The sequence below is a fragment of the Melospiza melodia genome, chromosome 4 (assembly GCF_035770615.1).
Source record: "Melospiza melodia melodia isolate bMelMel2 chromosome 4, bMelMel2.pri, whole genome shotgun sequence".
NCBI classification, from domain to species: Eukaryota; Metazoa; Chordata; class Aves; order Passeriformes; family Passerellidae; genus Melospiza; species Melospiza melodia.
Window position 1 is genome coordinate 13,833,446 of NC_086197.1, and position 26,739 is coordinate 13,860,184.

Here is a 26,739-nt window from a genome sequence, read left to right on the forward strand (position 1 = left end):
CCACATTCCTCCTTGGCATGTCCTCCATCCTCACCGAGTCTGACATTGATCTGACCTGTGTGAAACTGATTTGTGCTGCTAACCTGGCAGAGAGCTCTTGTTGTGCCAGGTTAATGTTCCACTGTTAATAACCTGCTTTGGTCTATTGCTCTATCAGACAATGCCAGGGCTGGTACAAGAGAGGAGGTGGATGCAGGGCCACCACCCCTTTGTGTCAGTGATGGACCTTTGTAACTGAGGGAGCTGATGGAGCTTCATGCCAAGGCTTTGCTCCTCTGGTACTGAGTGTTGCTCTTTGATGACCCCATCCCTTCCCTTTACTTTGTGCTGCTGCCAGCCCTTGTTTGGGTGATGTGCTGAAACACACTGACACTGCCATGAAACTGTCATCTCTAGGTATGATAAAAGAGCTTTCCTTGTTTTTTCTCTTGGTGGGAATCATGTTTCACTGATGGCATTAGCCTGGCATGTGTGTTCTGGCATCCCATGGCACACACATGCTGTTCCTGCTCAGAACTCCAGGGTGCATCCGTACCTTTAGATAAAGTCATGGCTCCCACGTCTGATTGCTGCATTTGCTGAGTAAAACAGGTCTAATGGATCATACTTCTGCCATTTATATTGTCAGCCACATGTATATTGTCCATTTCAGCTGAACTGTTTATTTTTGTCAGCAAACTACAGTAAGAAATTTGGACCCAATAGTAAGTCCCTGGTGGAATGAAATTAGATTTTTTTTTGGCCATGACTGAAATTGTTCTGGATATCAAAGACACTCTTAAATTCTTTTTTATTTTTAAAGACACTGAATAGCCATTCATTCTTGGCTGTTGTCTTCTATTTCTCCCCCTGTTAAGTGATTGCACAACTTGACATTAAAATCAATAATTCCTCATTGATAATTGCTCTCAGGCTATGACATCAGGATTTTCTGGAAATATAAATCCATAGTGCTGATAGCAGACTATATGATTTCACTCTGGGAACTGGCCAGTACAGTTGGATTCCCTGATGTGCAGGAGATGATACAACACAAGTCTGTGTATGTGCCTGACACATTTGGTCTGTGTTTTTGATGGTACAACACGAGTCTGTGTATGTGCCTGACACATTTGGTCTGCGTTTTTGATGGTACAACACGAGTCTGTGTATGTGCCTGACACATTTGGTCTGTGTTTTTGATGGTACAACACGAGTCTGTGTATGTGCCTGACACATTTGGTCTGTGTTTTTGATGGTACAACATGAGTCTGTGTATGTGCCTGACACATTTGGTCTGTGTTTTTGATGGTACAACACGAGTCTGTGTATGTGCCTGACACATTTGGTCTGCGTTTTTGAGGGACTAATGTGTTACAAGAGCCCAGTCTGTAATTCAGGTGTGCTCTGATGAAACCAGAGCACCTCCTTGCTATGAACTGCTGGAATATTTTGCTGCTCTTATTCAGCTGTCCTGTTTTCTGCCTTTGCATTATTTATTTTTGCTTAGCAGAGTGATTAAGTGCTTCTTCCAAACATTGCTGCAGGGATTAGTCTGCCATAGGCTTTTTCCTTCTGGCATTCCCAGCGTTCCTGGCAGTTTAATGCCTTCAGGAGGCCTGGTGCAGACCTGCATTGAGGCAGTGCTCTGCTCTGGAGCAGATGTGTTCACAAGGATTATCAGGAACATTCCTTGCTTGCACGTGGGTGGAGTGGGCTCGGTGTTTAAGTGAGACAGACCGCGGCAGGCGGCTCCAGAAGTTAGGAATTGCAATTAGATGCTGGAACAGTCAACCACAGGATGCTGCTGGGGCCAAGAATTTAACAAGGTTCAAAAAGGAGTTGGATGCTTGCTTAGGGGTTAGGAATAGAGGGAGTTGTCAGAATAAATGATTACCAAACGTTTTGGAGGGAGTCTCATGCCTTGTATTTCTGAGTCTGTGCTGGCAAGGTTACCTGTCTTCTGCTGATGCCCGGGCTCCTAATATTCCTGTTAAGGAGAATTAGTGTGATCAGTATTATTCATTCCTCCTAGGCTGCAGTGCAGCACTAGTCAGCCCTCTAGTTATGATCCACTTTGGCAGTTCTCTTTTTGAAAACTATGCCTGGGGCTTTTGGGGAGCTGGGAAAATGAAATTTGCAGCTTTGGCGTGCAGTGCAGTTACAACCTCTTGGTTTTATGCACTTAGGGGAGGGCTGCTTGTGGTAGGGAAAGGTAAACACACCCAGCAGTAATACCCTTGCTGTGAACACCCAAACTGCCTTGGAAGGAGCAGATTTGGGTGTTAGGGACTGACTTTTAGGCAGTGCAAGGCAGTGTCAAGGAGTCTCAAACCAGAGTAGTGGGGCAGAATCACTCTCAGCTAATAAAGTTGTTGCCCTGAGCTCGGGCTGTGCATTTCCCCCAGACCTCACCCTGTATCTTTTGCAAGAGCCTGTGCTGGACTCTGTAGCTTTGCCTGCTTGTTCAGCATTGACTTTTACCTCTTCAGAAAGCTTTTTAGATTTTATCATGTGCATTGTACACACCTCAGGCACTGCAGTGGTCTTTGGGGAGTGGCATGAGCACAGCAGGTTTCATCTCCTGACCTTCCAGCTGGCTCGCCAACTTCACTTGGAGCTTAAAGCTGCTTGAAGGCAGTCTTGTTTTCCCTACTCCCTTGTGTTATCCCTGCTCTCATGCAGCCAGACAGGGAGCTGAGCCAACTGAAAACTTAACCCTACCCTCTCTAAAACACCACTGGTTTCTCTCAATCTAATTTCCCTGAACTACTTTTGTACTTAGCTGTAAAAGCAGCAGTGATGTAAAGGAGAGGTCAATATAGTGTATTTGGGTTGCATTTGGGGATGTAGGACAGCAGCTTTGGTTTAAGTTGACCTGCCTTGTATGCTGAAATACAGGGTAGAAACCAGCAATCCTGAATGCAAATTCAAAAGAGAAACAAGTTTGGGGGTTTATACTTTAGGTGTTTGAGCTTAGGCTTCCATGAACTGTCCTCATTCCTCAAGAGGTTACTTATTTATTTATTTTGCTGCCAACTTTAAGAGAAAAGAAAATAAGTAAAAAATCCTATGGGTTAATTCCATTGCTTTTAGATAAAAAGGACAGAATTTTCATTCTCTTCCTATGCTTGCTGGAAAGCCCTCTTACAAACAAGGACAGTGATATTATTGAGGGCTGTTCATTAATGTTTCCTATAGCAGCAGTGTAATTTCTTGACAGTTAAATGGTAGGATTTTATGCTGTGCTTCTACCAGTTTTAAAAAATTTCCTTAGGAAATAAGAATAGGATGGAAAGAGACTTAAAGGATAAGAAGAGGGTGGAAAGATACTTAAAGGGTTTCAGGGGTGAAAGAGTGGATGAAAGAATGAATGAAGCCTTGCAGGATATGGTCTAATGGTTGTGGGGAAGGTGACATTTGGCTGTAGGGAAGGTCACCATTTTAAAAATCATTTCAGTGATGTGAGTCAAAGATGTGGTACCTTCAATGTAGTGTAGTTAAAGAAGGAAACTTGAGTTTCTTTACATTGTGATTTTTGTGCTGCAGCCATAGTTGAGAAGTGATTTGTTCTCCAGAGGTAGAGTTTTCTGCCCTGTGTTTCCAGCCTGTCTTGGTGTCTGACAGTGGCTGGGTGAAGGTTGACATCTGGGATGCAAACTGCATCCTCTTTTCCAGGTTCTCTGCTTCCATCACCATTCTCTTGCAGTGAAACCTCAAGGATGCAGACAGAACTCCTCCACTCCTGCCCCAGCTGGTTAAACCAGGACAGACTGGTTAAAGCATGTGCAGAAACAATGGTGCTATGGCAAAATGTTCAGCCCTCACTTCTCTTTTTTAAATTGTACTGAGACATGACAGTGTTCTGGTCTCAAAACCAGTGGAGTCTGCCAGACATGTTTTATGGTGCTAGTCTGGTGGAGAAGAGAGTGTCTTCTTAAAGACTGAACATAGGCAGGTTGGAGATAAATAGCTGTGAAGTTTGGTGTGCTCTGAGAGGGGAGAGGTTGGGTTAAATGAAGCAAAGCAGTGACTTTCAGTCATAGATCTTGGAATGCTTTTGGTAAAGAGCACCAGAGCAGGGCTTCATGGCCTTTGCTTGGAGGAGAGAAGGGTGAAGCTGCTCCTGTTGGAAAGACAAGCTCTGTGTGATGGTTGAAGCCAGTGCAGGTGGCAGGAGGTGCATGACTCATGCAGGAGGGGGAGTTGGAGCTTCTTCCTGTGTGACCTCGGGGGAGTGTTCCTGTGCACAGCTCCTCTGGATGACAGTCATGCGTGATTTTGAACAATTTGCGTGGGCATCACAGAAATTGTAAGTTGAAGCACCTGTGTTTACCTGAGTTCTCTCTGAGGAAAGACTTGATGTGGATTGAAGTGTTCTGGTTGAATGACAGTTGTCTTTATCAGCCACAAGCACTGAAGAGTTGCATGCTAACCACAAAAATTGCCACTTAGACATTTTGCTTTGCAGACAAAAAATCAGAAGGCAAATGGAGAAGTATGGGAAGAACATGTGTTTCAAGTTCTCTGAAGCCAGCATGTCTAGAAGTACAGGAGAGAGTCCTATAACTTTGCTAGTGCTGAAAGAAAAAATCCTGCACATCCTGAAATTAGCAATGCAGTTATGGAGGTAGCACTGAGTCTCAGAGTGTGGAATGGGTGCATGCACACATTCACGTGTACATTAATTACAATGGCCTGATATTGTGTCCTGGCCACAGTGAGCTTGCTCCATTTCTCAGTAACTAAGAAAGGAATTTGGCCCTGTGAATGAATTTGAAATGCTGTCAGAAGCATTCTTTCATGTTACAGGAAACATGTGCATTCTGTGGTCTCAGGCAGTGATGGCCATATACCAGAATGCAAATGATGTGCTCCTTGCTGCTGCTTCTCCCACCCTGGCTGCACTTGGCCAGTTTGCATTGACCAGGTGGGAGAAAAGAGGCAGAGTACAAACACTGAGTTAGAGCTCAGTGTAAGTTAAAAGTTCTGTCCTGGTAGCATTTCCGTGGAGCTCTTTGTTGAAAGGATATACAATGATCCTGCTGCAAAGGGGTAATGTGCTGAGAAGTTTTGTAATGTTCTTTAAGAGTAGCAGAGATTACAGAAGCACTGTTTGCAAGTCATCAGTGCCTTAAAGACCCTAACATTTGCCTTTGCCCTTGCTCAGAATTGCTGAAGGTGGCTGGTGCCTCTGGAGACACACTAGTCCAGTTTCCCTGTACAAAGCTAGGACAGCAGAAGTGGATTGCCCAAGACCCTGTTTGGTTGTGTTTTGAGTATCTCCAGGGATGGAGACTCCAACTTCTTTGGGTACCTGATCCACTGTTGGATTGCCTTCATAGTAAACAAAAAATCAACAGAACAAAACCAAAAGAAGCTTATGTTTGTGTTTCAGTTTTTGTCCACTATGTCTTATCCTTTCGAAAAGAGCTTGACTCCTTTTCTGCCTCCCATCAGGTGTTTATCATAGATGGGATTCCCCTCCATGCTTTTTCTTCTTAAGGATAAGCAGCTTCAGCTCACTCAGCCTGCCCTTGTGGGACAGATTTGTAGTTTGGTTGTGTTTTGAGTATCTCCAGGGATGGAGACTCCAGCTTCTTTGGGTACCTGATCCACTGTTGGATTGCCTTCATAGTAAAAAAAAAAAAAATCAATAGAACAAAACCAAAAGAAACTTATGTTTGTGTTTCAGTTTTTGTCCACTATGTCTTATCCTTTCACTCCACACTTGAGAAGAACCTGACTCCTTTTCTGCCTCCCATCAGGTGTTTATCATAGATGGGATTCCCCTCCATGCTTTTTCTTCCTGAGGATAAGCAGCTCCAGTTCACTCAGCCTTCCCCTGTGGGGCAGATTTGTAGCCCCTTAATGATCTCTGTGATCTTCACTGGACTTGTGCCAGCCTGTCCATGCCTGCCTTGTACTGGGAAGCACTGGGCACAGCACTGGGCTGTGCTGGCCACAATGGAAGGAACACCTTCCCTGATGTGCTGGCAGCTCTTCCCCTGCAGCCTGGGATCTCTTGGCTGCCTCTGCTGCAGAGGCTTGCTGTTGGCTCATGTTCAGCTTGCTGTCTGTCTGTCTGTCTGTGAGTCCTGCTCTGTGAGGCTGCTCTCTCCCCCAGCATCATCTGGGGCTCGGGGTGGCTGCTCCCCTGGTTGTTGCTGAAATTCATGAGATTCCCAACAGCACATTTCTCCAGCCTGTCAAGGTGCCTCTGAATGGCAGAGGTGTTTTCAGCTATTTTACATAATCTGAAAGTTTGCTGAGCAGGCTCTGTCCCTTCATCTAGGTCATTTATAGATATGTAAAACAGGATTGGCCCCAGTATCACAGTCTGGAGTCACACCACCAGTGACTGTCCTCCAGCTGGACTTCATTCCACTGACCACAACCCTTTGAGCCTGGCGGCTCAGCCAGTTTTCAATCCACCTCACTTTTCTCCAGCCCATTTAGAGGTTGTATGAAGTTAAAATCTGTGTCAGTAAAGACCCATTGAAACCATTGCTAATTAAAAGGTCCAGATAAATATTTTTTAAAACAGGAAATTAAAAATAAATAGTAATGCATAGGCAGAGACAGAAGGTTACAGAAGAGCAGGGAGAGGAAAGGAGGTGGATAAAAGTATGGTTTTGGGTGGGAATTCTGCTAATGAGCTGTGGCTTAGCTTTTCCTTTGTCTGTAAGAGACTTTGGAAATGTAGACTCATTTTTGGAGGAGAGCAAGTCAAAATGTTAGAAAGGAAAAGTTCACAATCTTCTTTGGAGATCTCAAAAAGCTGCACAGAAAACCTGAGCTGTGCCATGGCTCAGTTTCACAAGGACAACTGGCTGAAATAAATGTACTGGATTCAAACCCTTCTTGTCCCCATAGGAGAAAAACTTTCCTTTGATTATTGTTGATTTATACAAACTTTTCTCTCTTGAGTATGGGAAATGATCCAGTACTTAATTATTAGGCATTGTGGACCTCAAGGTTATGCATGCTGTGTGTACACATTTATCTCAGCTGGTTCTGTTTCAATTGATACTAATTGGTTTTGTTGAAAGAAAAACTTCTGATAAGATGTCTTGTTATCAGGCTTCATTTGAAGCTAATTAAACCCCTGAGACAGCACTGCTATATGTTTTTTAATTCCTTTTGTGAAAAAAATGTGTTTATTTTGTTCCCAGGCATGTGAATTGCTGTATTGCAGCTCTCACCTCCCTCGTTGCATGGGGTGTATCCAGTGGAGGAGAGCTCTGGCAGTTTCTGCAGTCTGTCTGTCTGCTGAAACAAACCAGCCAGGGAGGTGTCTGTCAGCCAAGCACCACTAAAATTAGATGGTTAATTATAGTCAAGGTCGTTTGGGAATTTGTGTTCCTGTCAGTATTTCTGTGAGCAAACATCCTATTTCTGGGTACTGGAAATACTCACATACTTCAAATGCTCTAGAAAAGATAGCCTAGAAAAGAACTCAACCCTAAAGTGAGCACAGGTGGGACCTGGCACTCAGGTTTCCTATGGAGCTGCATCCCTGCTTGTCAGCCAAGGCTTGTTTCACCTTTAGGACAGCAAAACAACCATTGATGGGGTAGCATCAAATGAAAATGCTTCTCTATCCCTCCAAAAACACTCCCCCCTTTTCCACTCAATTCTGTCTGGACACTGTATTAAAATATGTTTCAATGCAAATGCTTGTAAGCAATTTTGTGCTAAAAATGTTCTTTGTGTATTCTGGAAAATCAGTCATTTAAAAATTGTATTTTAAGACTGCTGTGTATAGTTTCTGTTTGTGTGGGGGTTTTATGGCATGGTTGTTCATGTTTGGTTAAAGGTGTGTAGTGTTTCTGTGTGAGGTGTTGGTACATCTGCCTGTCTGTTTAGTCATGGAAAGGGACAGGATAACCTTGAGGGCAATCTGGTACAGTGGTGGTGTAGCATCTTATCAGGCCTTCAAGGCAGGAGGAGAATTCCCATTTATTTAGGCTGCCTTATTGGAAAGAGAGAGGGGATCCCAATAAGATTAAGCACTACTTTGCAAAATTTGTATTTGATGGCTTTATTTTTCAGCTGCTACTAATATTTTGCAATTCTGAAATAACTGTTAAGAAAAGAAGAAATAAGACCCTGATCTTCCAAAGCACCTCTCTACAAGATGGCAACCTTCTCACTGAAAATTGAGATTAAAAACTCTAATTTGTTGATTAAAGTTAATTTGAGAGCCTGGATGTTGCTTCCTCATGGTTTGAGAACATATTTCTTGCCTGACCTTGACTATGATTATTACTTGTACTCTGCCTACTTCCATTAAAGCAGTCAAGGCTTTTAGAAAATCAGGTGATGAGGAGGAACTGTCTTGTTTGATAACATTTTCTGTATGAACTAGGAAAAAAAAAAAAAGGGAACTACACAAGAACAGAGCTTGCTGTTATGTGAGATGTTGCAGGGACCCCTGTGGCAGCAGGTACCACTGGGATTTGTGAACTCGCAAGGGCAGCTGGATCCAAGTGATGTTAGAGACACCACTGAGAACTGGGAAGGTTGAAGAACCCAAGGACAGGTTGAGGTCCTGTCTAATCACTGGATTCCTGTGCTTTGTTTGAAGCCGGGTTGTCATCTTGCCTTTCTTCTCTCTAACTTTCTACGTTACAGTGGCAGGGCAAGGAGTCATTTCCTGTGGGTTTTTCTGGGTACTTCTAATACATTAGTACAGCTGGCATATGTTCATGGTAATATTCAAAACTAATTTTTTTTCCTTACCTTCTTTCTGAAGGTACTTGTTGTTCATTGTGTCACAGAGAAGCTAAAAGAACATTTTTGTTTTCATGAGCTCTAAGAACAGTTGCAGCCTTTTCCTGAGCACTGGGGGAGATTTTAAGATGGGTTTCCTAGAAAAGTGGGAGACTGCAGGTTGGTGCTAGCAGAACATCTTCCATTTACAGCAGACCTTTCCTTCTGGATAAGTGTACAAATGGATTTTTCTTGCTCCCCAGTGACCCAGGGAAGGATGCAGTTGTAGTTGCAACATATCAATTATCAATTTGTAGAGTGCTTGCTCTTTGATGGAATTGTATGTAAGAGCCAATCAGGGTAAAAGGTGTCTGTTTCCAGTCTTTATTCACTGCTAAACATTTCAGGGCTCTTGACCTTTACTCAGCCCTTTAGGTTTTGTCAAATTTACTCTGCTTCTTGCTTTAATAGATTGTCCATGGGCCCATGGACAGACAGCAAATGCATTTTGTTCAGCTCTAGTTGTCTGAAGACACAGGTTGATGTACTTCAGATAAATGTCAGCTTGGGTAAGGGAAATGGAGAACATACCTGGAAAAGGATCATTTGCTTCCCTTTTCTCCAGAAAAGGGAAGAGGATGTGAGAAAGGATGGATAAAGGAGGGAGGGGAGAAGAGGAAATCACAGGTTCTCCATCAGGTGGGAGGAAGGGACACCAGCCCATTAATCAGCTATGGCTCTTCATTAACTTTAGAGCATGCTAGGAAAGGATATAAGAAAATCTGTTAAAAAAAGAAACCTAAGGTTAAAAAGACATTGGTCTGCACTCCTAAATTTTTTTTTATGTCTGTCCTTTTTTTTTTTTTTTTTTTTTTTTTTTTTGCTTCTCTGCAGTATCAGCTTTTTCTTGTTCACAGAGAGACAAACAGACTCTTGTTCCAGGGGAAGGGGGTGGTGGGAGACCCGGGTAAGCAGCAAGGAATGTCCTGTTCACTGCTCCAGGTCGGAGACATGCAGGGGGGAGGATTTTAATGTATAACGAGCAGCAAAGTGTCAGCAAACAAACAACAATGAAAGCAAAACGCAGCCAGTAACCTTGGGGCTCTGACACTGAGCAAATGTTTATCAGAGGAAGATTCTGCTGGACATCACCGGATAAGAATGAGTTGATGTCACTCTTGGCAAGGGAGGGAGCTCGTTTTTTTCCACACAAACAGCACAACACAGCAAGAGGAAGGAGAGGGAACGGTGGGAAGGAGGGGAGGGGAAAGAGGAAGAGGAGGAGAGAGCTGTTTGCTATGAATTGTTCTAATAAAAATGTACTAAAGCATGGCTTGTTTTGTTGGAAGGGGTCTCAGTGCTGCTGGGACATAAACACACAGAAGTTAAGGATGGACCAGGGCTCCTCCTGCACTGTGGCTCTGCAGACCTGTACACAGATTCCTGACAGCTGTTGCATAATTTGCTTTGACTTGCTCCCAGTCCAGAGTGTGCTACAGGCTTATTGCTGTGGCCCTCATTCAACAAAACCTCATTTGGCTTCAATGGGAATTTCTGCTTGAATAAAGAAGTTCAGCTTTTGTGACCTCTGGTAGTTTCTGTGCCTGGCCAATGAATAGGAGGACACCCCCTCACCCTCAATCTCTGTATGTCCTTATTTTGAAACTTCATCATATTTTATACTTCAAGTAATGCAAAGTTTGCTCTGTAGAAAAAGAGACTTAAATCGCATAGGCAGCAGAACAGTGAAAGCTGCCTTTCAACAGGGACCACTTGCTAGCCAAGAAGCCACAACTCGTAGGTATTTGATGAATTTCAAGGTGAGCAGTGTTGGAAAGCACCTCAGAAAAGATGTAAGTATGATAAGTGGATGTAGTGATAGAACAGTTCTAGAAAAAGCTGTTCCTAGAAACAAAACAATCTTCTAAAACTGAAAAAAACATGTGAAATCTTTAATAGCATCTAATTTATGGGTTGTCTATACTGAAACATCTACTGCTCATCATCCCCTGTATGAATGCTCCTGCAGAGCACAGAAGTGACAGGGAGTCTAAGAAAAAATTGTTTTAAAACATATAACAAGAAAAGGAGTTGTATGGTGTTTGCTCTGTGTTCATGCACTCTAGCTCAGAGCAGACTATTTCTAAAGTGGCTCAAGTTAAACTAGACAAGAGCTCTCCTAGGCTGGAAGAGGTGCCAGTACTGAACCTTCTAGGAATATGGATGTGAGGAACTTTTTGTGTCTGTATCCTTCCCTTTCTCACCCTCACCACGTACATAGGTTGCCATCAGCAACCTGAGCTATGCAAACATCTCTGAGGTGTTTGTGTGGTTACCAAACAGCCCTTCAGGATACTGAGCACTTGTAGGAGATGGGGCCATTCTCTTCCAGAACCTTACAGGGTTTAAGGGCTTGGCTCTTCAGAGCCCAAACATTTCAGATCAGTTAAACAATGTAATATGTCCAGCTGGCTCTCACCACCAACCTTGTAAGGAGGCAAAGCTTTACATTTGGCCCTCTTGCTATGGGATTCCTTAGGTATGTGTGACCCTCTGGAAGCTTTTCCATGTGATCACCTCCTGCTAGACCACACTGTGTCCTTCAGAGCCCTCAGCTACCTTGGTGTGGGGGCAGCAGACTGGAGTGTTCTCTGCTGAATGACCTTGCTGGACTCGTGTGCACTGGAGACCTTTGCAGTGACTCAGCTCTGGGCATGAGCAGAGAACAGAGCATCAGCCCTCGAGGCACCCTGGACAAGGAAAAGAAAAAGCTGTTGTGTTTGTGTTGGCTGGAGCCTTTGATAAGTGCAGGCAGCTTCACTTGGGGAGGAGGAACAATCAGATTTGTTGCATGTTCCACTCCTTTACCCAAAGCTTTCAGAATCAAGCAAATAATTTAGCTGCTGCTGCTAGTGCTGTCCTCCTCTCCTAAATTAAGTCAAAAGAAGGGGGGGGGAAAATCACACATTCATTACCTACACAGTTGCATGAAAATATTTAAGGTTCTAGTGAATTTTTAGGAGATTCTTAAGAAGTAAAAGCTCTGGGCTTTAAAGTTCTAACATGTCCTAAATTGTTTTATGCCTTAATTTTAAATAAGTTGAAGAGGCAGATACTGTTACATGTTGCTATTGCTTGTATTTATATAGAGCTGGTTTTCCTATTTTTTCTTCTCCAGTCCAGGAAGAGATGCATATGTGTCTGCACTACCACAGTTTGTTTGCTTACTGCTTTTAGTCTTTTATTGTTAGAGCAGAGATGTGGAGTCAACATGTTGATGTGTATTTATATTAGTAAGAACAAGAAATGCTTCATAATTTCAGAGCAAAAAATGGTTCTTCTGTCATCACCCCTGTGGTTACAGATGATCCCAGATCATCAAAATTCTTCTCCTACAACTTCAAAAACGTATGTATGGCCTTTACTGAAATCTACCTGTCAGTCTGCTTTTGTCTTGTTTGAAAAAGCAGTGCTAAAAATCACTGCAAAACTGGAGATGTTAGCATAGGGCCTGATATGAAAACAACATCTGGAACAGCTGCTTTCTGTTAATAGCTGCAGAATTAATTGCTGTCACAAACCAAGTATTGTTTCAATGAAGAGAAAGTGAGCTCTGTGGACATGTATATATATTAATATTAAACTCAGCAGCTGAGTAACTGTTCGGTGTTTGTAGTTCTGTTTGGCTGTTGTGCATATTTTCTAGTATGAGGAGCATCTGGTATTAGTATGTCCTTGTGTACCACAATTACTCTCCTTGGTGGTATTCCATAACATGATCTTCCTCACAGTGCAGGAGGATTATGCCAAGAGTGAATTCTGTGCTCAGGGAGGTGCTTTTATAAGTTTGCATGCCAGACTCTGCCCCAGACTGTGGAAGAATGTCTGTGTCTGTCTGTCTGTCTGTCTCCAGAGCAGGAGAGTCGATGTAACAGCTGAGAGGAGGGAGGACACACCTATGGCTTTGTGTGAGCCAGCTTGGCTCAGGGGGATGAGGAGAATCTAGGAGGGACAAGTAGGAAGTTTTCTGGTAGGGCTGAATCCGTCTGTGCAGGAGCTCAGTGAGAGCCAGAACTGGAACAAGAAAAGCAAGGAAGGATGGCAGAGCAACAAGATGAATTCTATTTTCAGGTCAGCACTCCAAGATCTACTCAGAGTGTCATTCTGAGAGTGTCTTTAACAGGGACAGGGGACTTTTCCAACTGCTAGGAGGATTTGCAGCTGGAAAGGCTGTATAGGGAGTGTAATGGACCTTATAAGTACCTTTGTGGAAACTTAGAGTATTGGCAATATTTTTTAAATTTGTTTTGGGATTTTTACTTTTAGGGGAGCACTGACTTTGACTTCTATTAACGGAGAAAGTTTCTTAGACTTTAAGATAGACTAGAATCTACAAAAGTGTAAAATAGATAATAGAGAGTAGTGTAGGTGTACTACTTAAATGAAAAAATTAAGTTTTGAGATTTTTACTATGTTGTAAATAGAAGCAAGATAGAAGACACAGAGTGTCATCCTGGGTTTCTTCTTCATACTTCTTCCTTCTTCATGGGTTAGGGCGGCATTTTGTAATTAAGCAGAAAAGTCTGCATTACAGACTCTTGGGAATCAGTTATTGGGTTAAAAGGGAAAATAATCTAAGTGTCAGTTCTTAATTAAATAGTTTAGTCTTAAAAGATCTTGTAACAAAAACTTGTTTACCATTTTGTACCTTCTAATGAAAAGCTACCAAACTCACACTAATGAAACTATTTTATTAATAAAAATAATAAACACTTAAGTCCAAACATAAACTACCATATCAAGTGCCTTCAATCCAAACCCAAAGAAACCAACAGCTAATACCCCAACATACCTTGAGGGAGATGTGATTCAGGATGAGCAAAACTCCACGTGCCACTGAACCTTCTAGGAATATGGATGTGAGGAACTTTTTGTGTCTGTAAAACCTTTGTGGTGACTTTTTGCTGTAAAATGACTGATCCTTTCCATGACAGACATAGGAAACTGGTTCATGCTGTGTGTGAGCAGCACACCATCAGCAGGCTGGATATAGAAAAATAAAAAAAATAAGGGGGGATGTTTTGACAGCTGCCCTGTTTTGAGGGGGTTAAGTGGAGGAATGAATGAATTGTTATATTCTGGCTGTTTCTAACTACAGAGAAGTGGTGCATGTGCTCCAGTCAGGCTCAAGGAGCTCCCAGGCCTCCTGAGCCTGGGCTGTTGCTCATTGCTGTAAAAGCAGCACTCCTAGAATGCAGCTGCCTAGAAGGACAGGATCACACAAATGTTGTCATTTGGTATTCAAAGCTTGCTGAAGTAGCAGCTTATTTTAATAGTGAGATTACTCTCTTTCATAATATTTTTACTAATGACTTCATTTACTGAACTGCAGAAGGAATGTAAACTGAGGAGGTGCAGTTTGCTTTATTTTCACCCCCCTTCTTCTGAGAATTTTAAAACACTTTGTGCTAAGGATTCCTTTTTGTGCTTTGTCTTTCTTCAAGGCACGTTGCACTTGACAGTATTTGACAGAAGATGATAAATACAGAGGTAACACAGAGCACAGAGAGCCACTTACTTCTGTAAGTGTAACTGTTGAATGTTTTAGGTGCCACGATAAGGCCCTCCAAGCTGAGTGATTAGTTTCTTAAAAATAATGTCAGAAGTAAATAGAGTGTGTGTGTGTGTGTATATGTGTGTGTGTGTTGTAGGCTGCTTCCCTCTCCAACTCAACTTTTAGGTCCTTTCAGTATCCTAAATTTGTTGTTATAATTTCATGCCAGCTCCATGTTTCCCTCCCATTTACCCTAAAAAACAAGAGAATCCAGTTAAACTTGTTATAAGAGCCATTTCCTGATTTCTGTAAAGTATATGATGTATGAGCTATGTATGGATGGATTACAAAAATCAAATGTTTCCTCAGCCCCACTTGGACTTTGCTACTCCTGAGTAGTGCAGCCATTTCATGTCAGGCTGGTAAAGCCTTCAGAGTAGAAAAGTGTCATTCAAATTAAAATTGCATGTGACAGGGAAGCCCACATTGCTAGCAGAACTGCCGAGTGATAAGTTGGGTTTCATGTGAGAAAAGAAGATAAAGTAGAAAATGTCAACTTTGTTGCATTTACAAGTTTACTCCTGTTCTTTGCTGTATTTTCCTGAATGCACGCAGCAGAGATAAATTACTGTTCTTAGTACCTGTGGCTAGAACATGCCAAAGTGTATTTTAGACAGTGCTTCTTTAATGTACATTCTAAATAATGCTCTTGAAAAATAGGCAAAGGCCATGATATGGTCATAATTCTTTTTATCATGGCAATGTGCCACCATTCTGTCCTCTGTATTGTGTGGGTACAAAACTGATAGGAAGTAAATGAGTTGGAGTTGATGATTGTTGTGAGTCCCGTCCAACTCAGAATATTCTGTGATTCTGTAAAAAGTACCAAAGAGGAACAGTGTTTCATGAATATAAATGATGGTTATACCAGCACCAGCACTGGGTTTAGTTTGCAATTATAAAGTACTGATAAAACATTCAATTATAAAGTACTGCTAAAACATTCACCCAGAGATCCTATTACTTCTTTAAAAAGGAACTCTTTTTGTGAAGGTTTTCTCCACCACTTTTAAATCAGTTTTCTCCATGCGTGGAAAAGAACTGAAATCTTGGACTTGCTGAACCTGTTGGTAAGTGTTGATCAGTCTTGCTCCATACTGTGCTGTGAAAATAAATTGCAAACAAGACTCTCAGATTTACATCTGAACTGAAGAAAATGCCCAAAAGTAAATTTACACTGCTGTCTGTTAATTTTCTCCAAACTTCTGGGCTCTTGGTGTAAGCAGCACAGTGCATGTGCCCCATTGTTTACCTGGGGTTAGTGTGGGTACACAGGCTGGAATAGCAATTATTGTTTGTTATTATTGAATTATATTATTTGTTATTGTGGAATAGCAAATGTACCCCAACTTCACATGGGTGCCCTTGTGCTTAGAAGTGATTTTAGATGTCACCTTTTCTCTAAACCACAAAATGCTGGTATTTTGGGGCTTTTTTTTTCCTCCTGGTATGGGCTGTGTTGTGGATGAACACCCCTGCACTTCTGCCTAAAATAAAATAAAAGTTGCTGTGAGGCTTATCTTTAATACTAGTAATAGAATCAGTTGCATGGGTTTTGGCTTGTAGATTTTTTAAAAAAAAATCTTTAAAAGAAATGGAGTTTATTTGATCCTGCTGTCCCATTTCTCATCCATCTACAGCCTAGAAAACTTTGCAGTGAGAGAGACAGAAAATGTAGTTAAGGTCCCATTATTTTAAGGAAAATGGATGGGCAGGTAAAGTTGAGATTCACTCAAGGCTTTGCACACATGAATTCACTCACTTTGCACACATAGAATAATTGAAGTGACATCTTGTTGGTGCTGGAGCAGATAAGTTCTTCTCTGTCCTTTCCTTCCCCCTCTCCTGCCTCTCCTGGGACTAGCTCTAGTGTTTGATCTTGTGGTGCTCTGATTCCTTCTGCTACCCTAGAGGAAAGAGAAAACCACAGGATTAGTTGTCTGTGGTTTCAGTGGAGTGAATAATTTTCTGTGCAAGAGCTGTGGTGAGGAAGGTGGGAGTTGGATCCTCCTTTCCGTGGAGCCTGAATTTGGGAGTCAGAAGGAAGAAGCTGTTGATTTGGCTCTGGCTTTGATGAACCTTTAGTAGATAATCTGGGAATCTGTGTGGGAGAGGCTGTGTCAGTGCTCAGCCCTTGTGGTGCTGTAGGAAATGAGGCTCCTCTGCTGCTTGTCCCTCTGGTGTTTGGAATTTGGAGGTCAGAGAAGGGGAGGGATGTTCTGGTGCTGAAGTCATCAGGCCAAGGGACAGCAGCTTCCATGTGGTCTCAGATAAATGGTCTAATGTCTTGGTGTCTCAATTCCTCATCTTTTAAGATGCTGTTAGTCTTGTAGCTTTTGGGTTTGCAGATTAGTCAGACTATCAGCTGCAGCCCCTGGATATGACATGCTTGTCTGATCAGATGATTGTACCCCATGGGTCTCTCATGGTGCATTTTCATTAAAAAAAAAGGGTGTTGCAAAGCAAACACAGTTCATTGCACAGCACAAGAGCATTGTCTCTCACTTCCCTGTGAATAACCCTGTCCTTTTTTCTACCCTTGTGTCTATTTTTATACTTTGAGGTCTGTTGCAGGAAGTTGAACCTATGATATTGGAACTGTGTAGTCAAAACCACTTATTTTCCATATTCTGTACTCTAGAAGTGAAAAGTTCATGGGGACATGGCCTAAGTAGGATCTTGACACTTTTAGTTGACAAAATGCAGCTGTGTGCTTTCTTCAGAGTATATTATGTACCTTTTTCCCTACCTGAAGCTTCCAAAGAAGTTTCCAGTTTTGTGGCACCCTCTAGGAACTTTTTGAAGGTGTAACCCCTGGGCAATCTCATACTTGCAGAGAGGCACATCTTTAGTGACTCCAGACTGAAATCTCAGCACCTGCAGATGGTGCACTGCTTTTTCCTTTTCTTCTGGACATTCAGGTTCCTAACAATCTAAATGAGGCAGCATTTCTGATTTATTTCAGCTTCACATATTTGGTCTCTGTGGTCAGAAAAGTTGCCTCTTAAAGGATTTGACAAGAGGAGAGTGAGCCCATGTGTCACCCATGCAGAAGTAAATGCTCACATGGTACCCACTCCAAAGTAGAGGGAAAATCTGCTGCTGCAGCCAACATTCTTTGCAACAATACAAATGTGTTCTTTGCTCACACAATAACTATTCAGTTTGCCTACAGTCATTGTGCTCCCTCACTAAAGTTCAAAGGAATTGAAAATATACACAGGCAACAAAGCCAACTTTTGTTTTGGAGTGAATATGTGTTTTAGTACAAGGTATTTTTTTAGTGAGATTTTTAGAAAATTAATTGCTCTGAGTAAAAGATCATGAAGTCATGAACACTTCAGCTTAAAAATTTCTGGATGAATAGTAGTGATTTTATTTTTATTTCATTTTTCAGCTTCTTTATGATTGACTTTTACTAATTGCCTTTTTCTTAGGGGTGGCCTGAGTTTTCAAATTTGAGTGTATAAATATTGATGTTTCCTAACTCAAGTGTTCTTAAAAGCACACAAACAAACAAAACCTTCCTCAACCAACCAAAAAAGCAAACCATCCAAAACCCCACAACAAAACCAAAACAACCTTCAGAAACGTTATTTTAACTGTTCAGGCTTTGCTGAAAAATTTAATCTTTTCTTGGTTTTTGAGAATGAGAGAGGAAGTACACAATTAGAATTCAAAGCATTTAGTCAGTAAGAGTCCTGTAAATATGATTACAATATCTGTATGCAAGTATTTTAATATCTTTTATTGTGCTGCACATAGGTGTGCAATTCTTTCTTTTCATCAGATGATATTGAAGTGCACCTGCATAGACAATATATGGAAATGAGCTCTCTATTGCAGCTAATAACAAAATCTGCTGCCTCCAAACATGAGCAAGCAGCAATGGTCAAGAAACAAGACTCTGTCTTCAGGGATGTAATTTCATCTGTTTCTTGTGTGGATCTTTTTTTAGTACTTGGGAATCTTGAAGGTACTGGCAAAACAATCTTCCCATGCAAATAGCAACGAGGAAGACAATGATGACAGTGAATCTGTGGCCAGACTTTATTGAAGAAGCTGACCAGACTGGGCAGCTTCTACCTAAGAGCTTTAGAAATGCTTGATGAGGCAAGTTGTGGGGTTGATAGGTTTTAAATACCCTTGGAACACCGAAATATTCCTGGAGACTTGAAAAACATAGTTATTTTTGAGCTGGAACTAATGCTGCCTTGATGATAGTAAATGAAATTACTCTTTTATATATACTACATTATTATTACATACTATAGTAACTGTAATCTACTCAAATTTATGTGGAATAGAAGAGCTGAAAAATTTTACTGTCTTGGGTTAATTTTATGAAGTGGAATATCATAAAAAACTGAGAGTGGCAAGGGAAGTGGGGAATGGCTGAAATAAGTTTCAGGCAGCACAGGTGGGTTTGAAGAATGGTAGAAGGAAAAGCAGTGTAGTTAAAGCAGTATGAAGGGACTTGTAGGCAAAAAGTTACCCACACTCCAAAACAAAAAAAAAAAAACCTCAAACCCAAATAAAAAGAAGCTTGTGTTAGGAGAGTGAAAGGTTAAAACTGTACTGGATTACTTAGGGAATCATCAGAAAAGCAGAACAGAAATCTCCTTCAAAATCACTTGAAGGAAAGCCATTTTCTACTTGTATGTACTTAATAAAAAAAACCTAAAAGCTTTTTAGGTTCTCTAGAAGCTTGCTGGAGAGTCTGTGAGATTGCCTTCAGAAGGGACTTTCAGGAAAGCATCATTCTTTACCAGGATGAATGAGAAGTTCACTGAAGAGGTTTTAGAAAAAATGGTAATGCCCATTGTAATAACCCTCCAAAAGCAGGTACCAGCAGCAGGAATGCCTCTGTAAAGCTGAGGAGCCATTGCTAACCATGGTGTGCAATCTGATGCTTTATTTAACCTTGGGAAGAAGTGATGCTGTGCACTGTAATGCACACTCTTAAAAAGGGTGGTGGTGATTAGCAGGTCCTGCAAAGGGGTAGCAGTTATAAAAGCATCTGCATTTTTTGTGACTAATATACTCTGGAGAAGAATTGACTTGGCTTTTAAGGAGAAAAGTAAGGCCTCAGGTTAGAGGTGTTTGAAGGTATTACAGAGGTAATCAAAAAAATTCAATTATCTGTGGGAGAGGAGACTCCAAGCTCAAAAACTCCACTGGATCAAGGATGTTGGGATGAAGTACAACCTGCTCAGACTTCTCTTGGGTCACAGCACAACTACAGAGCATAAAGCAAGTGAGAAGGGGTTTTTTCATGCTGTGTAAATAAGCATTGTACTTATTGTCACAAGACATTGTGGAGATAAAAATATACCTTTCAAAAAGGAGTAGTGAAATTCAAGTATCCACAGCTTCACTGAGCACAGTCTTTTCTGCCTGAAATTTTTATTAATATCTTATGAGGTACAAAAAATATGGGTTTTTTTCCTTTAATATTCATTGTTGTTAGATGTTGGAAGCAGTATTCTGGGCAAGGCAAATTTCTGGCCTGATTTAGGAAGGTGTAACTTCTGAAGTCCTCTCTTATATTCCACAGAAAGATTGGCTCATGACAGCAACTCTTTCTGGCCTTAGAATTAGTAACAAGACCCCACAACATCATATGCTTTGCTGTCTGTAATAATAAATTAACAACCTACTGGTTTACTTTTTGTAATGCCTGCTGTTACTGGTTGAAAGGGGGATTGACAAGTGGAAGTACAGAAGTCAAAATGAAATATTAATGCTTTTCAGGTTGGAAAGCACTCAAAATGTTGTTGGGATTGCCCACTAAAGCAGCAGAACATAACCATGGTGTGGTGCTGTGTTCTGTATGTGTGTAGAACCAGCATTGCGTGAAAAGCTTGCTTTCAAGAACTTCACTTCTAGTAATAAAAATGCTTTTTAAACTAACAGCTTTCTTCTGCTCAGTAGGATATGATTTGTTGGACGTGTATGTTGACCTGGAACCAGCAAGGAGATGACTAAGTAGGAGGAAAATGGTTTTAACATGCCTCTGCTTTGCCAAGGAATATGGAAACAATAACAGATTTGTCAAGTCTGTGGGTCAGCTAGCCTTGTAGTGATATATGATATTTCTCTGTGCACAGCATACTTGGTGTATTGAGCTGTTTTTTTCTGAAGCATCGTTGTGCTTTAGAAATGTGACTCTTTCTTTGTCCCAGCTGCTGTTTGTCACCTCCTGGTCATGCTGTTTACTGACCAGATGTGTGGGTAGGTGGGAGGTTTGCTGTCTCGTCATCATGGCAGGCACAGAGGTGGTCTGTGGTCTTCCTTTTTTTATGGTGTAATTGGATAGCCGGGACTGTGCAGTGTTTGGCACTTGCCAAACCCTTCTGCCCTGCACTGGAGCTGTGCAGGAGCCTTCTCCTGTTCTCCCATTCCTGTTCTCTCCAGCCACAACACCCCCGTGGAGCCCTCCCTCCTCATGCTGGGGTGTGTTATATCGCTCATGTGCCAAGGAGCCTCTTCCCAAGGCTCCAGACAATCCTCCACACAGAGGATTCCTGGTGTGCTTCCTCCTTTGGAAGAGAACCAGCAGCTTGAAAAATGAGTATTCGGTTTAATAAGAAATGAAAGCTCTCAATGCTGTTTTCTTTTCATTTAAGAGCAGAGCTGTGCTCTTGTGGGGCTGGGAGTAATAATCCCACAGAAGAAATCCCAGGAACACCATTTCCTCAGTGCAGGAGGGATAGTGCACCAGTGGTTGGTTGCTCTGAGATGTGCTGGTGGCCAGGTTCAAGTTCTGGATGTTTCAGGAGCGAGCCTGAACCACTCAGTGACCTCTGTCTCTCCCCTTTTTGGCACTTGTAAGAGTGACCTAATAAATATGTTATTGCAACAGATGTGATCTCATATCCTCTTACAAACCACATGTAGACCAGCCACTGAGGGATGGCCCTGTTCAGTGGAGAGGTCAAAATGTGGGACAAGGCTTTAAGAAGGAAGCAGTAATTTTTAAGAGGAGAGATTTTTACTAATATATTAATATAAATAAGGTTTACTAAAAACCAAAATGCAGCAAATTAATTAAATCATAGAATGGTTTTGGTTGGCAGGATGATCAGATGGTTGGGAGGTTTTGGTCAGGAGGATGACAAGATGGTCTTTGAAGATCATCTAGTCCAGCCTCCTGTCATGGGCAGACACATCTTTCACTCCCTTTCACTAGATGACGTTGCTCAAAGTCCCATCCAACCTTACCTTGAACACTTTCAGGCATGGGACATTCAGCTTCCCACCACCCTCATGTTTACAATGTTTAAAGACATGTTTACAGTGTCTTCCTTATGTCCAATTTAAATTTCTTCTTGTTTAAAACTATTGTCCTTTGTTCTGTCACCTGGTAAAAGTCTCTCTTTGTCTTTTTCACAAGCCCCTTTAAATATTAATAAGGTCTCCCTGGAGGTTTCTCTTTCTCAGGCTGAACAACCCCAGTGCTCTTCCCTCCCTGGGGAGGTGTTCCAGCCTTCTGACCATTTTGTGTCCCTGATCCCTGTCTGTCTTGTGCTGGGTCCCCAGAGCTGGATGCAGAGCTCCAGGTGGGGTCACACCTGAGCAGGGCAGAGGGGAATGTTAGTAAGAAATGCTAACATTTATAGTGTGGTTAGTAAGTGGTTACAGTGAGCAGCAAAAAATGGTGGATTGACCTTCTGACAATGGGAGTTCCTGCCAGGCTGCATGGCCTTTTGGGGCTCTTGTTTACTGTACTTTTTCCTTTCTTGCAAGTTGAAAATAAGCTAAATTGTTCTCTGGCATTGTCAGCATTGCCCCAGAGGTCTTTGGATAAGCTAATTCCTCTGGTTTCTCCCTACTGCATCACCCAGAATAATACCATAGTCTATCTTTATGCAGCATATGTTGTTTGTTTTTTATCCCTAGTCCAAACATTTGTACTGGATTGTATTTCCCCTCTGCTTCTTATGAAGGCATTCCAGCTGAACAGGGAATGTCTCCCTTCACTCGAGCTTGTGTTTTTCAGGATAGGAAATGAGAGGCTTAGGTTTATTAATTTTTGTTTTAGCATTATGTAACCTGTGCAAGGCTGTAAGTACATGAGTTTAAGTAGCATGTTCTTTATTAGCTCATTTTACAGTCCTTGCCCTGTTCCACTTCAGAATTTTCATAAGCAGCATAAGTTGGCCAAAGTACATACTTCATGTTAATTAAATCTCTCAAACAGTGTCTAATTTTCTTTTTCCTCTTGAAGTTGGTGAGAGATTAGTAATAAAAGAAAATTAGCTGGCTGATAGCATCATGTATTTGATCAGAGCAGAGACAAGATAAGTGCCTCAGGTGTATGGTGAACTCTTCATTCCTGTGTGAACATTCAGCATATTAAAAGTTGACAACATCATTTGAACATTTGTCCTGACAAGATAATATTGTAAAAGATCCCAATTTGTGAACTGAGGAAGCACTAGAATATGAAACATAAACAATTTTTATAAAGTCTTATTTCATTCAGTGGGTTTGTTCCTGTCACATTTTTGTACTTTACCTGAAAATAGATTTGAAAGATCTGCATCTAAGATTTTGTTTGAGATTATTCCCTCCAAAATATAAAAAATAAACTTGACTGTTGCTAATACAGGGTTTTGAGACTAAATGGTTTGTTTCCTCTCCTGACTCTTGACTGAGGCAACACAATTGTAGTGGACAAATCAGTAAAATTACCTTTTTTTAAATCTCTTATCATGAGGTTTTGTGTGGAGAGCAATTGAGAACATCCTGGGAGAATAAGATGTTGAGTGTTGATGAAATGTAAACCTGCTTCTTCTCCATATTTGATGAAGTTACTGTCCTAGTTTTATTTTCATTTTGGTCTGCAATGTTTTCAAAAAGGTTTAGCTTGCTCATATTCATAAGATATTTCTGACTTGCTTCTTGGTTTCTCTTTTGTTCTTGAGCTTTAGCTAGAGCTCAATGTCACCAGTTGTAGCTTCCAATAGGCACGGGGGCCATTCAAAATACTTTCCATTTTCCACTGAGGTACATTCTTAGAAGAGCTTTTCCAATCCAAATAACTGGCATTTATGACTTTTTAATTGCTTAGTATGATACTTGCTTACATTTGCTGTTTTAATGTCTTTTCCTGTCTGTAAAATGAGAGTCCCAGAGGGCACATGCGTGCAGTCACTGAATTCAGTTTACATAGCTTGATGGATGTTTTGGGAAAAGCACATTGTGTGTATGTGCAGTTTGTCACACATGGTGTCTCAACAAGAAGAGAGTTGTGCTAATGCTGAAGGAAAATTTTTTCCAGCTGCTGTGGGGAAGGTGGTCAGTGTGGCACACACATGCTTGAGCTCAGCAGGCATTCTCAAGTTGCACTATGTAGGCAACAAACAATGGGCAGGAAAAATTTCTCTGGGCAGTTTTGCTCCTCTGAATATTACCAGTGTCCCACTTTTAAGTACAATGTCTTTTTTTTTTTGGTGAACTTTTTTGTGAAACCTGGTCATGAAAGTAGGTAGGGATCTTAATTCCATACTAAAGAAACAAAAAGAGGTATATTGCTAGTCTTTGAGAGTGTAAAGTAAAGCCTTAGAAGGTAGAAGAGTTCTGAAGCTTTAAAAAAGGCAAGGTAGGGAAAATGCAGACAATTCACCCTTAATAATTTAACTTAAGGTGGGCCATTTGTTTGCTCAGGTTTATTTTGGGGAGCAGTGAATTTTTAGAGCTCTGGTCTTGGCAGTGTGAGTCTGGTGAAAATAGTATGACTCCAGTGCCCTTCTGAGAAAGCAGATTTCAACTCCTTCCACTTCTGTCTTAGATAAATTAGGAGAGGGCTCATTCTTCACAGTTTAGGATTGCTTGTGGAGGAGAAAAAACAGGACTAGCATATTGCTGAAAACTGAGGAGATGTGCATGATGGACTTACATTTAGTGTCTGTTTAGGCTCTGTCAGGGAGAGCCAAGCTTTGTGACAAACTGTTCTATGCACTGCTGTGAATTCAAAACATCCTTAAATGATTCTGAATTAGCTTTTCATCACCCCTCACAAATCTTGTCCGCTGGGTTTGTTCTGTATTGTATTGTGGGGTGCCCTGTGGCAGGAAGGAAAAATTGATCTGACTCCATGTTCTTAGAAGGCTAATTTATTATTTTATGATACTATATTATATTAAATATTATTATATTATATTATATTATATTATATTATATTATATTATATTATATTATATTATATTATATTATATTATATTATATTATATTATATTATATTATATTATATTATATTATATTATATTATATTATATTATATTATATTATATTATATTATATTATATTATATTATATTATATTATATTATATTATATTATTTAAGATGCTATATTATATTAAAGAATTCAGAAAGGATACTTACAGAAGGTTAAGAAGATAGTAATGAAAATTTGTGACTCTCTCCAGAGCCCCGACAGAGCTTGGCACTGATTGGCCAATGAAAGAAAACAATTCACAGCAGAAGCCAATGGAACAATCACCTGTGGTAAACAATCTCCAAACACATTCCACATGTGAGCAAAACAGAGGAGAAGCAAATCAGATAATGATTGTTTTCCTTTTTCTCTGAGGCTACCCAGCTTCCCAGGAGAAAAATCCTGGGCGAAGGGATTTTTCAGAGAACGTGAATGCCACACTGCTGTCTCTTGGGTTGCACTCAATCAACAGCATGAGCAGTCAGATGAACTCTGTGCCTTCTTTTCTCTGCAGGACTCCTCAGTGGGCAGACATCTCCAACCAACACCAAGCTGGAGAAGCTGGACCCGCAGCAGGTGCTGCAGCTGTGCCTGCGCTACCAGGAGCATCTCCACCAGTGCGCCGAGGCCGTGGCCTTCGACCAGAACGCACTGGTGAAACGCATCAAGGAGGTGAGGTCTGGGCAGGGGCTGGGGCTGTGCTGGGCATGGTGCTGGCTGAGCTGTGGCATCCCAGGCACGCCAGGGCAGCCCTGTGGCTGTGCCCTGCAAGCTCAGTGCCCGGGCTGGCACTGTGGCTCCTGCCAGGGCAGCTGTTGGGAAGGATGCAAGTTTGACAAGGAAGCCTCACAGATATGTATGCCTGGCAGAATGTAGAGTCTGATGAAGGAATAGAGATGGAAGCAAGTTTTGATCTAGAAGAAAAGAATTGCTGAGCCATTCTTACTGGATAACTAAGGAGGCAAAGGGTCTGTTAGTTAGAAGGGGTTTTTATGGCTTAGAGCAAAGGATAAACCCACCCCAAACAAGAAGATGTTTTTACCAAGCAGAAAGATGGCACAAGCAAACAAGTCAGCAAAGTTGCAAGTAGAAAAAAGGTCTCAGAATTTTCCATTGCAAGAAAAGTGAATAACAACTTCTAGCTTAAACTGTAATGTACTAACTTTTAGTGATTGGAGAATAGTAAAATGAATATGGTAATTATAGTAGTTATGATAGGATATAGATCGTAGTTAAGGTTCTGGTTCTACTGTATTAAGATGCTCAGCAAAGAAAAGTATATAATGCAATGTATCCAAAACCAAAGGGTCTCCAGGCCTGCCTGCAGCTGGAGCTGACAGCTGTGGGCACAGCTCTGTCACCCATGACCCTGGACTGCTGTAACCTCTTGGATGTATTAAACTGCATTTTGAAGAGCTTCCTGGAGTCCTCACAATCCTCATTTTAGCTCTTACAGGCAGCCCTGTGGCTGTGCCCTGCGAGCTCAGTGCCCAGGCTGGCACTGCAGCTCCTGCCAGGGCAGCGCTGTGGCTGTGCCCCAGGAGGGCTGGCCATGAACAGTGGCTGCTCCTCTGTTGGAATGGCAGGTGCTGCAAGCAGCTCTCCAAGAAGTAAAAGATGAGTGAAGTTTTAAGGTAGTGTTCCTTATTTAGGTCTGTACAGCATTGTGGTGCTGTTCACAGACGTCCCACCGTGAGGGAAGAGATGAGAATGTTGACTTTGTTTTAAAAGGCTTGATTTATTATTTTATGATATATATTATATTAAAACTATACTAAAAGAATAGAAGAAAGGATTTCATCAGAAGGCAAGCTAAGAATAGAAAAAGAATGATAACAAAGGCTTGACACTGACTTGGACAATCACAGCTGACTGTGATTGGCCATTAATCAGAAACAGCCACATGAGACCAATCACAGATGCACCTGCTGCATTCCACAGCAACAGACAATCATTGTTTACATTTTGTTCCTGAGGCTTCTCAGGAGAAAAAATCCTAAGGAAAGGATTTTTCAGAAAACATGTCTGTGACACAGCATAGATTGTATTGTGCTCCATGGCTAGCTTCTAATTTAAGGAAGGAAGCATTTATCTGAACATCTTCTGTGGCTGGACAAGGTAGTGCTTCAGTTGATTTGTTCTCAAAGCCCATAACATGCCATCTCATTTCTGACCTCAATGGCAAAAAGGTCTCCTGTGCTGCTGCTT

At 41.4% G+C, this 26,739-nt stretch overlaps 1 protein-coding gene across 1 annotated transcript in view; it reads left to right on the forward strand.

Annotated features, from left to right (window-relative positions):
- The window catches only part of BORCS5 (BLOC-1 related complex subunit 5), a 60,272-nt gene that overhangs the window by 16,039 nt on the left and 17,494 nt on the right, over positions 1–26,739 (forward strand). The window contains exon 3 of the mRNA XM_063153970.1: positions 25,046–25,203. Coding sequence (XP_063010040.1) covers positions 25,046–25,203 — 158 coding nt within the window. The remainder of the gene's footprint in view (positions 1–25,045; positions 25,204–26,739) is intronic.